Source organism: Passer montanus, unplaced genomic scaffold (genome assembly GCF_014805655.1).
Source record: "Passer montanus isolate IOZ18808 unplaced genomic scaffold, ASM1480565v1 scaffold33, whole genome shotgun sequence".
Classification (NCBI taxonomy): Eukaryota; Metazoa; Chordata; class Aves; order Passeriformes; family Passeridae; genus Passer; species Passer montanus.
In genome coordinates, this window is record NW_024368041.1 from 9,099,511 (window position 1) to 9,110,842 (window position 11,332).

At 40.8% G+C, this 11,332-nt stretch overlaps 1 protein-coding gene across 1 annotated transcript in view; it reads left to right on the forward strand.

Moving 5' to 3' along the window:
• TG (thyroglobulin) overlaps positions 1–11,332 on the forward strand; it is a 148,896-nt gene that overhangs the window by 71,302 nt on the left and 66,262 nt on the right. The window contains exons 39-41 of the mRNA XM_039715491.1: positions 2,120–2,213; positions 6,148–6,307; positions 10,949–11,148. Of these exons, the coding sequence (XP_039571425.1) occupies positions 2,120–2,213; positions 6,148–6,307; positions 10,949–11,148 (454 nt within the window). The remainder of the gene's footprint in view (positions 1–2,119; positions 2,214–6,147; positions 6,308–10,948; positions 11,149–11,332) is intronic.

The following is an 11,332-nucleotide window of genomic DNA, read 5'->3' on the forward strand; positions in this document are numbered from 1 at the left end:
TACACTCCATTGCCTTGAATCTCTGCATAACTCCCCACCAACTGTCTGCTGCCAGTCCATGTTCATTCTGAATAGTATTTATATGGGTATTTATTATATTTATACAAATAGTTTTGCTCCTGCTGAGCCATACATTTATTCCAAGAGGGGCACTTCAACACTGATGTAAGCAGAAGCTGTGGGCCTCATATAGAAATTCTCTGCCTGGTAGTGTCCAAGAGACCAGGTTGAAGGGTCCATTAAATCAATCTCGTCTATCCAAAACCTATTAAAAGGCAAATACTTGGGGAGTTGAAAGTGTATTTGGCATTTGGTTACCCTGTCCTTCAGGATGCTCCTGAGCTGAGGGGTGTAAAGCCACAGCCTCGAGTACACTGCAGGGATCTGGTGGGATGTGCCTTTTTGTTTCCCAAGGTGTTCAGTGGTGTTATTTTAGCACATGCAGCACCATCTCTTGGTGTCTAAGCCACAGTCTGGGTTTAGTTAGACCCACCTGCCTTTGTGATCTCCCCTTGAAGATCTGGGGTTTCAATGAGCAGCCTGGCTGAGATTTTCAAAATGATTTGGGCACCTTTGTCTATCTGTTCCTGTCTTTTGAGTCCACAGTGCTTGCTTAGTCCAATGAAGAATTTGGCCATTATCTTCTATTTTTCATTTACGGTTAAAAAAACAATTATTTGAGTTTACTTGGGGAATTGGAGAGACCTCACTTTATGTATAGAAACTGTTGATTTTTTTTTAGGATTATATATATTCTATATTGATGCTAAATATTTATATACAAGAAATTCACATTAGCACAATACCATTACTGATGGAAGAGATATATTTATTTATCAGCTTGGACTTGATAAGAGATTTAAAAAACTTTAAAAACCCAACCTAAACCAACCCAACCAAAACCACCAGCTGCTATTGGAGTCTCCAGCTTCTGTGCTTCAGCAGGTGGCAGCCTTTCTCCTGGGAGCTGGAGAAAAGAAGCTGTGATCACAGGTGATGATCCCTGCTGCCCTGTGGAAAGCTGTGTGATTAATAATGTCATACCTACTGTCCTGGCAGGTTTCCTACCTGGGAATTTGTATATTTTCTGCCAGAAGTGGCTTCAGCAGTTTTCTTGTTTTGGAGATGATGTGCTTCACTATGTCAGTGTGAAAGTTGTTGAGTGACATCACCATCCTAGATGAATCTCCCCCTTATGGAAAAAAAAAATTGTAGAAATCCATTAAGTCTGGTCCTTTTCCTTGTAGTTTTCCAATAACTTCTTTACAACTTTAGGACAAAATTTTACAAGGGCATTAAAAATGATAATTTAGAAATAATTTTCTGAGCTAGTAAATTGTGATTATTTTTTCCATAACTTATTATATGCTATGGATAAAGCTGTGAAATAGAGGAACTGGCTTCAAAGTAGGTTATCACTGAACAGCAAAAATCTTCCATTTGATTCAAGTTTTATATGTTTGAGCAGAAGAATCTCATTCAGGTGATGGCCAGAAAATAATTTTCTCTATGTGGTTGGCTACTGAATTCTTATTGAAAGGGTTAATTGACACTGTTAATGGTCTGCTGTAATGCTTAGAACAAAGAGATTTTAAAAGTGCCTTAAAATTTTGAAGTTATCAAATTTTCCCACAGACCATTGGAAATTAAATTAAACACAATGAAATGCAGTCCACAGATCACTGGGAAATAAATGAAAATGTACATAGCCCACAGATTATTAGAAATTTAAATAAATAACCAACTTTTCAGCAAAAGAGTGGATTTTGTATATGTGCAGGGAAAACTCACTGTGAGGCTCAGCCCTGCTCTCTGTACAGCTGGTGGTAAATTTGTGCCGTTTATGTAAAGTGTGGGCTTTTTGAAAGCACATTTTTAAGTTTTTTAAAATGAGGCAGGTTTCTGAGGAGGGGTTCTGGGCACACAAATGCAATGCATTATGTGCATGCATACAGACCCACATAGCTGTTGTTAGCTTATAGATGGGCACAGTTTTAAATGAGATCAAGATTTACAGACTTAAAGGTTTTATTAACTAATGTATCAAAATATAAGGAAGTAGCAGCAGTGGAAGAAGAGTAAAAGCCTTTATTGTGACTTTCTCAATCTGTGTCTCTAGGGCAGCATGTTGGCAGCCAGGAGATGGAGAGGCTCCACCACAGTCTGTCAGTGAAGACTGTCTGTATCTGCACATCTTTGTTCCTGACACCACTGTAAGTATGAGATGTAATCAAAATTAAATTTTTAAAATTTAATTATAAATAAATACATTTTAAATAAGATGAGGATTGTCTCTTTTCAAAGTGCTTTTAATTGGCATGAATGGCTATTTTGCCTGTGTTGTCCACAAAGGCTGCAAAGTTAAATTAGGCACTCTGGTGTCTTTACTGGTACAAGAGTATTCCCTACAGGCTTTGTGTGAGCTGTGTTGGGTGACTAGGAGGACAGCACACTAAAAAGCTAGAAATAAGAGAGAGACAGAGAGGGAAGCAAAACACAAGAAGAAGGTGACAGCCAGAGGAGAAATTAAGGACAGAGATGGCAGTGTTCCTGCAAGCAGACCATCTGTCCAGGAGACAAGAATGCAACACAATACATCAACATTTACCTCCACACAGGGGCCTGCTGATGGTTTTTTTCACCCTCCTCTTTACTGTTCCCCTGTTGACATCTGTGGGAGTCTGTTGGGAAATGAGAGTGGCAAGCAATGCTAGATTTGTGGCCAGCTCACAAAGCTTAAAAATAGATGTTTCCAAAAATGGCTGAGCCACTGGTACAATGTGAGGAATTGTCATTTGAAAGTTCTTGATTTTCTCATTCTAAACAGATATAAAAGAAAGTTGCAAGTTAAAACCAAGCTAAAATGATTGGCCATCCCCATGGGGACTGGGGATGACGATGCTGAATAACATGTGAATCCCATTGAGGAGTGGGCCCAGAGACAGGAACTTTCTTTTTCCACAGTACTGGCAATTTTCAGAAGGTGATGGTAGTTGTAATAGGAATTTATGAATCTGTCATACTGCGTGTCTGTAAAGAGCTGGTTTAACAATCTGACAGCAGCACAGAGAGTCCCTTGCAGGCCCATTTTAATCATCAGAGACACCAGCAGTCTGTCTTCTCCCTGCAGCATGAGGCTGTCATTTTGCCTTAAGTGCAGTCACCATTTATTGAAAACATCAGGTCACTGTCCCAGGCAGTTTGCCATCTATGCTTAAAAGCTGCTTTCAAGATACTTTATTTGAAAGCTTTGTATTTTCCACCAGACTAAATAGGCTTGTCTATTCGCCTTCTCAGTCCTGTGAACTGAATCTCTCCTGTCTTTTGTAAAATTGTAAGGTAGAAATAGGTCCAATCAAGAAAATTAGTTTCACATGCATAAGTCTAGTCCAGGAGAGAACTAAAATTTCTGGTTTTGCAGAAGTAGCTGGGAACAGAAGGCGTTGAATTTTCCTTCTCTTTTTGTGGCAAACTATTTTTTACTCACATGCAGATAGATAGTTATATATTTTCTGCCTGTGAAAAGTTAAATTAGCTAGTAAATATGGAATATAAAATCTCCCAGAGAGCAGAGAATGCAGAGGTCATTCAGGAGCATTTTGAGCCTCAAAAAGAGCACAGTGCAGGGACTGCTGCCTGTCACCAAAGAACTCTCAAAGTGTCAAGCACTGAAAAAGGTAAATGACATCATTTTGCTTCCATAGCTACATGTACCAAGTTAAACTGGCACTTCTGACTTTTTTCCACCTATAATTATCACCACCTGTCACACTAGCTCAGCAAAGCTATGTTTTGCCTTTATTTAGAAAGGGTTTAATTGTAAGATCAAGACTTAAAAATCTTCATTAAATAGGAATAGAAACCCTCTCTCTTCTTTCTCCATTTCCTGCACATTCCCATCCTTATTGTGTCATCCCCATTGCACTCAGTTCTTTACAGAGCAATATTGTACAGTAGTAAAAGCACTGAATGTTTCCTGTCTTGATGGAGTTTAAATCTGTCCCTATCAAGTAGCTCATCAAGTGTTTTACACAAGGATGAGCAGAGAGGTTGGACCAGATGGCCCCAACAGTGTTCCCTTCCAAGGTTAACCATTCTGTCATTCTCTGATAGAGAAGATGCATGTGAATATTATCGAGCTTCTCAGACTTCCAGCTGACTTGCAGCATCCTGGTGGCTGCTGAACTTCATTACCTCATTAGGGTTTGCACGTGGGACCTAAGGCCCTGCTCACAGTCCTCATGAGAGTGTGATGGTGCTGCTGGGCTTCCCATTGCTTGGTGCAGAAAAAGAAATGGGAATGCTGCATGCAGACTGTTGGCTCTGTGCACAGTCCCAGTGCTAAATCTTCCCCTGAATTACTCCATATCTGTTGCAGCTGTTGTAAATGACTTTAGTTTGCCATTTCCAAATTTTACTGCCCATCTTTGCCCTTTGTAAGCTTTTTTATTTTGTAAAGTCACTCAGAATAAGGTAATATGCAATTTACAGGGCAGCTGGAGGTCATGGTGCTATGGAGACTGTGGACATGTGGGAAATGCTTAGTATGAGCCTCAGGCTTAACCATGCTGAGCTGAGGTGATGGAGCAGGCTCAATATAACTGTTAATACCATTTCAGCTGACACAACTTGATGTAGTTGTATTTCAGAATGAATTTCCATGTGAAAACAGATGATTTCAATTGTTTCTTCACCCCATCTCTCTCTGTTGCATACAGTGTAGAAATGGGAACCAGGGACAAGGCTAGAATGAATTTCCATGTGAAAACAGATGATTTCATTTATTTCTTCACCCCCATCTCTCTCTGTTGCATGCAGTGTAGAAATGGGAACCAGGGGCAAGGCACTGCAAGTTAGGCAGTTTCAATTCAAGAGAAGTTCATGAGAAAAAAACAACTGCCTCAGTGCTTGTAATGTCCTGTGTTTTCTTGGCAACATTGACAAGAAGCCATTCACAAGAAGCCCCTGAACTGATTCATCAGAGAGATAAGTGAGGAGTTCACATAGATATCTGTAATTTTGCAGGATGCTGCAGCCATCTCTGCTCTGCTGCTTCTGCCATACAGCCATTTGTGTTTTTGCTGGAGACATTCCTTGCCAGAACAGATGGGACTGCTGTGTTTAGCTATGCTCCATCCAGAAAATAACAGCAACAGAGCCCATTGCCCTCTAGGTGCAGGGAAAACCAGCCCCAGATGTACTTTGATGCTGCTACAGGAAATGGAAAAACCAAACCAACCTCCCCACTTGTGTTCACTGTAGGATGTTTCTATTGAGTGTCTGTAACCTGCTGGTAAGCGCTGAGGTGTCCCGGGGCTGTTCTGCCTTCTTCCTGTTGATGCAGCAGCAGCCCTGCTGTGTGTGCAGGGAGGGTCCATACCTGGTGCTGCTCTGGGAAAAAGCTTCTGTTTTTGTGCAAAATCAGGTGGCTCTGCCAGGAGCGTTAACAGGGGTGCAGACTGAGACTCCTTGCCATCCCAGGAATCCTGCTGGGGTCTTTTGAGGCAGAGTCCCTCTGTACTTTGTGAGATGTGAGTCTCTCCTCTGCAGAGACAAAGTCCTCTCTGCAGGATCCCTCTGTGTATCTGGTAGGTGAAAATTTCCATAGGTACTGAAGGAGCATGGAGTATTATCAATATCAAGTGACACTTTTGAGACTAGGCAGTGCTGAAGACTTGAGAGCAGGAAGCAGCTGTGCACAGCTGCGAGTAAATCTTACTCAAGATGGAACAACCCAACAGACCTTTTCCTTCTCCTGTTTCCCACTTGTTTGAACTTTTCCTGCATGTTTGTGTAAAGCAGATGTGCTCAAGCAAAGACAAACACACCACGTGCTCAGTGGCCAAGGCAGCAGGAACTGGCCTAGAGGAGATTTTGGCTGGTGGAATATGGTAGTACTGTTTGATCTGCTTTATACTGAAGATAGTGCCCTCTTTGTGATATACAGGTCACTGCAGACAATTTGTGGACAATTGTGGACAACACTCTAAATTCCAGACAGATAGGCAGATATTCCCTCTTTATGGACACTCTTAAAAAGCTATAAATGGCTTAGATAATGTTCATGAGGAAGCTGCTTGTGTTATCATCAGTGACCTACCAAAGCATTGTGCAACACGAATATTAATCTGGTCATTGTCATGGCAGGTCAAAAACATGTCAGTGTTGCTGTTCTTCCACAATGGAGGCAGTTACAGTGCTGAGGAGGGAAAGACAACCCTGGATGGGTCATACCTGGCTGCCATCGGTAACGTCATCGTCGTGACAGCAAACTACCGGGTCGGTGTCTTTGGCTTCCTGAGCACTGGTAAGTCATGGGTTTCCAGGGCAAACACAATTATGCATTCTGTAACTCTTCTGTTTCTAATTTTTATTTTTTCAAGTTTTTTTTTAAACTCAAGTAACCTATATCTTTCACAGATTTTTTTTTTTCTGAATTATTGTGGGAAAAAAATGGCCAAGAAGTAGTGGAGACTTGATCTGAAGAGAAAGGGGAGAGGCTGGGGTAACAGGGACAGCAACAAACTAAACCAGTATCTGTATCAAAGCACTGGCTAGACTTGTGTTTGCAGATGAGATTCTGGATATTGAATTTTGCAGACACGTGTGAAGATTAGTTAGAATTAAAATTCTTGTAATTCCAGTGGCCTATTGTTTTGGGTAGAGTTTTCAACAATTCCAACTTCTAACCTGTTCCATCCATGAAATGTTGCTGATGCTCTCTTGCGCCCATGTCAGACTGGGGAAGAGGTAGAGACAGATAACTGCAGGTTGTGGTAAGAAGGATGTGAGACGATGGAAAGTAAGGCACAGAGGTAGTTGGTTGGTTCCTTAAAAATTCAGCCTGACTCCTCTGAAGGACTTGCCACATTTAATCTGAATCTGTACTGACCTGGATGTGACTGAACATATGCATGTTCTGTGTTGCAACCCTTCCCCGTGTTCCAGTGTAAAGGACTTTTTGTTCTCCTAATGCCAGTTGGCATTAAAAATTATACAAATTCCCATTGCAAACAGGATTTTGTCTTGTATAAAAGGCTATGAAAACACATGTTCAATTTCCTTAAATCTTTGGGGTAGTGCCATCAGGTCTTGGGGATTGTTTTTTTCATTTTGCCTTTTTTTAGCCTTGCCTTTTTAAGCAAGTAGGGAACACCATCTTTCACTTCTGCCAGGGGAACTTAAGGTAGAGAGCCATTGAGATATGGCAACAGCTGCAAGTGGAGCTCTTCTCAGTCTGGTGGCAATCCGTGGTCTCTTTAGTGTGCATTTTAGTACACTTATAACTTTTAGGATATCATATTTGCCATGTTTGCAAGTATCTGACCTCCATATTTGGCCTCATGGTCCTTTTGAGTGTTCACTGCTAGTGATGTTGGGTGGATTTTACCTGGTTTGAGATTATGGCTGCAGTTGTTGGTTGTTTTTTCCTTCTCTGTTTACTGTTTTGTTGAAAGCTCACTCACAGCAAAGTCTCTTTCATTCTGTAAATAGAGAGCTGTCACTACAAGCTCCTTACTTATTTAGATAAGAATTTGATATGGGTGTATCTGAAAAAAAAAAATCACTGTTTACATCAGTGCAAACCCAATATTTGTGAAAGTGATGCAATAATTTCATTTTGTCTAGAGCCAAATGCAGTGGGAATATGAGCTGTGGGAGCTTCCAGTACACAGCACTGCCCACACCGCCCTCCTTCAGCCCTGTGAACCTCACCTAAGTTCCTCCTAAGTGGAAAATGCTGCTTGGGCTGAGTATGGTACAGCAGTATTTATATAGAGATGCATGATTTAGGAAAATTATTTGGTCTCTGTTTCACAGGGTTCTGCCTGCAAGTCCCAAAATGTCAATACATGGGCTTGGTGTGCATGGTTGGCATTCCTGCAAACCTTCAGACAGAGGTGGTTCATTACATGACTTTTTGGGGACCTTCTCCTGCTCTCTGTCCTGTGGAGCTGTGGTCAGGGAAAAGTTCACTCTTCCCTGGCCTCTTTCTCTTTGGGAAGTCCATGGTGTGGATTTGGGAAAATCGTACAGTCCTAGAATCATGAAATATCTGAACTTGAATAAGATTCACAAGAACCATTGAAGTCCAGCTATTGGCCCTGCACAGGACACCCCAGCAATCCCACCATACACCAGAGAATGTTGTCCAAACACACCCTGAACTCTGTCAGGCTTGGTGCTGTGGCAACAAACGGGAGATTATTTAAGTCATTAACCATTAACATTCCAGTGTCCTGCACCTGGTCCTTTGGAACTTTTGCCATTGGTTTCAAAGGGAGCAGGAGTTCAACCTTAGGGCTTCACAGCAGGGCTGTTGGAAGGTCCTACAGTTAGAAATAAAAGTTATGAACTTGTGAGTAATATTAGTTTGATTGTCCAACTAAGCAAAGTCCTGAATCCTCTCAAGTTGATTTGTTATAAATTGCAAAACTAGAAAGGAAGGAGTTAAATGGATTTTTAGGGAATTGAAGGGTAGTGAAAACAGAAGATTTCATTTTGTGTGGATGGAGTTTTTGTTAGTTCTGTAGTTCTGGTCTCTCAGTGACAGGCTTTTGCAAAAAATGAAAGATCTTTCTTCTAAACACAAAAGATATTTAATTAAATTTGCTATCACTCATTAATGTTGTAAAAAGTGATGCATATTCTTACTAATGCCTTCACTTCTTCCTTTGTGTCCAGAAAAATTAAGGTGAATTGCCAGTGATATGGATGGCAAGAGTTTGGAGAATACAGTCATGTTTTTAGGTTTTATTCTTTAAGGATTCCATAAAGTCATATAAACCAGAATGATTTTCATGCTTTAATTTAGCACTATTGTTCTTCTGTTTAGTAATAACAGAAGGAAGCACACGAGGACTCTGCTTTCTTTTCAGCTTCCTGTGGTCCTCAGGAATGTGATCTTTTCCTGCAAAAAGGCAGTGGAAAAGATTCCTGGCAGACATGTTTCTTTCAGTCTAACTCCTATGAAGATCCATGCATGCATCTGTTCTCCAGTGTGGTACATTTCACAACCGACTTGTGGTTTTTGCCAGGGAGAAAGGAACTGGTTATATTTCCCTCTTTGGTATTTTTGTTTAGTATAGTGAAAGCAAGGCAGATTGTGTGGCTAAAACATTTACATGGATCTGCACATAAAAATTTCTTCACCAAAGGAATTGTAAAACATTGGAACAGGCTGCCCAGGGCAGTGGTTGATTCACCATATCTGGAAATATTTAAAAATATGTAGATGTGGCACTTGGGGACATGGTTTAGTGGTGAACTTGACACTGCTGGGTTAACAGTTGGGCTCAATGATCTAAGGGTCCCTTCCAACCTGACTGATTCCATTATTTCACTTCCTTTGGAGTGGTCTCAATGGGGATGGAGCAAGTCCTTAAAATGAGATTTCCTTTTTAAACAGTGGGTTTATTGCTGGATTGAGAACTCTGGGAACTGGTCATGGTATGCAGGACAAACTAAAAAAACCCCAGAAAACAAATCACAAAACTAAAAAACTCAACAGGGAAAATATTTCCTCCATTGCTTCACTGGTGTGGCTTGGACTGATCATCTGAAACAATGGCTATAGGTCATAGCTTTTTGGGCCTCACACTTTTTGGCTGCCCTGCTGAAAGGCTGTTCCTAACAATGGCTGCTGTAGTGTGGGCACCTCTGACACCTGCAAGGTGACCATTTATCTATTCTCCTCTATATTACTCTGCTCTTTAAACTCATGTGTTTGATACCTCAGGAATTCACTACAGGAGTGTAAAGATTGTACACTTAATCTGCTCTTTGCCCAAGACCAATCCACAAAGAAGTTCAACTCTTAATTTTAATTCACTAGCTTCTGAACCTACCTTTATTTTAAACTTGTACTACTTGGTCTTGGCAATAGAAGAAACAAATAGTTTCAGCTGTGTTTCTATTCACAGCTTTTCTGTTTTGTCCTGTGGGGTTTTGGTTTTTTCCAAGTTTTAAATGTGAAGAATTTTAAAACATTGAAAGTGAATGGCTCATTGTGGATTAAAAAGAAGCAGACAGTGAATAATCATTTTCTATTCATTTTTTTACAAACCATGGAGGAATTACTTATTTCTGCCTTTGTTGACATAAAATCAAGCTAACTACATTCTTGCAACATTAGATACTTTCAGCATTAGTTGCTTTTAAGAAAAGTATCAGCTTACCACTTTCTGGTGTTGAAAAGGAGGTGGTCGTATTTAGGTATGAGAAGCACATGATTAATTATTTGTTTGTTTTTATGTTTACCAAAAAACCATATCTATATATCTATATATCTATATATCTATATATCTATATATCTATATATCTATATATCTATATATCTATATCTCAGATTTCTATTGGATAGACCTAAGACAATCTCAAAGACTATAGACAGAAATATTATAATTTTTAAAATAATATCTGGAAGAGTGTAAAGAAATTCAAGATATTGTGATTTATGATTGGTCAGGCAGGGCAGGTGTAAGAGGTATGTAGGAAGGAAACATGCAATCAGCTGTACTCCAGGAAAACAGTAATTCTTATAGATCCCTTCCAGCTTGTGAACTTGGCAAACACAGATTTCTTTTGTCTGTTTTTAATTCATTTTAAGGTTGAGCTACTTATGTAGAAAAAGAATCTTATGGCTAAATTTATGGATACTTGAGCCTGGATTAGTCTCCTGCCATGATGTGTCCTAATGAAGCTTAGAAGTTCATGTGTTATTTTTCTATCACTGGGATAATCCAGCACCCCAAGGGCTGCCCTGTGGAGTGGCAAAAACTGAAATGGAGCCACTGTGTAAAGTGATTACATTGGAAGAAACCACCTCAGACTTTTAAACTCTGGTATCAATTTTGTCAAGTTTCAGCTGCAAGAGCTGAAAAAGTGTAACATTTACCGCAAACTTCAATGTTTATAGTTTTCAGCCGTGCTTTGTTTCCTCCACCAGGCTCTGCTGAGGCGAGAGGGAACGCTGGTCTTTGGGACCAGCTGGCAGCTCTGAGGTGGGTGCAGCAGAACATCGCCAGCTTCGGGGGCGATGCCGGCCGCGTTTCCCTGGGAGCCGAGCGCGGCGGGGCCGATGTCGCCAGCGCTCACCTGCTCACAGACACCGCAGGCATAGGCCTCTTCAGGAGCCTGCTCTTGATGGTAAGTTCCATTCACCTGCCCTGTGAAAGGATGTTGCTACAGAGATGAGGATGCTGCAGTGCGTGGGTGCTGGTTTTATTTCATCCATACCTTGGCAGGGCTGTTATTGCTGTAGTTATTTTTCGTCTCACCTGTGACTGTTATCTCCAGGAGCTGGATGCTTCGCCAGGATGTACCAGAGATG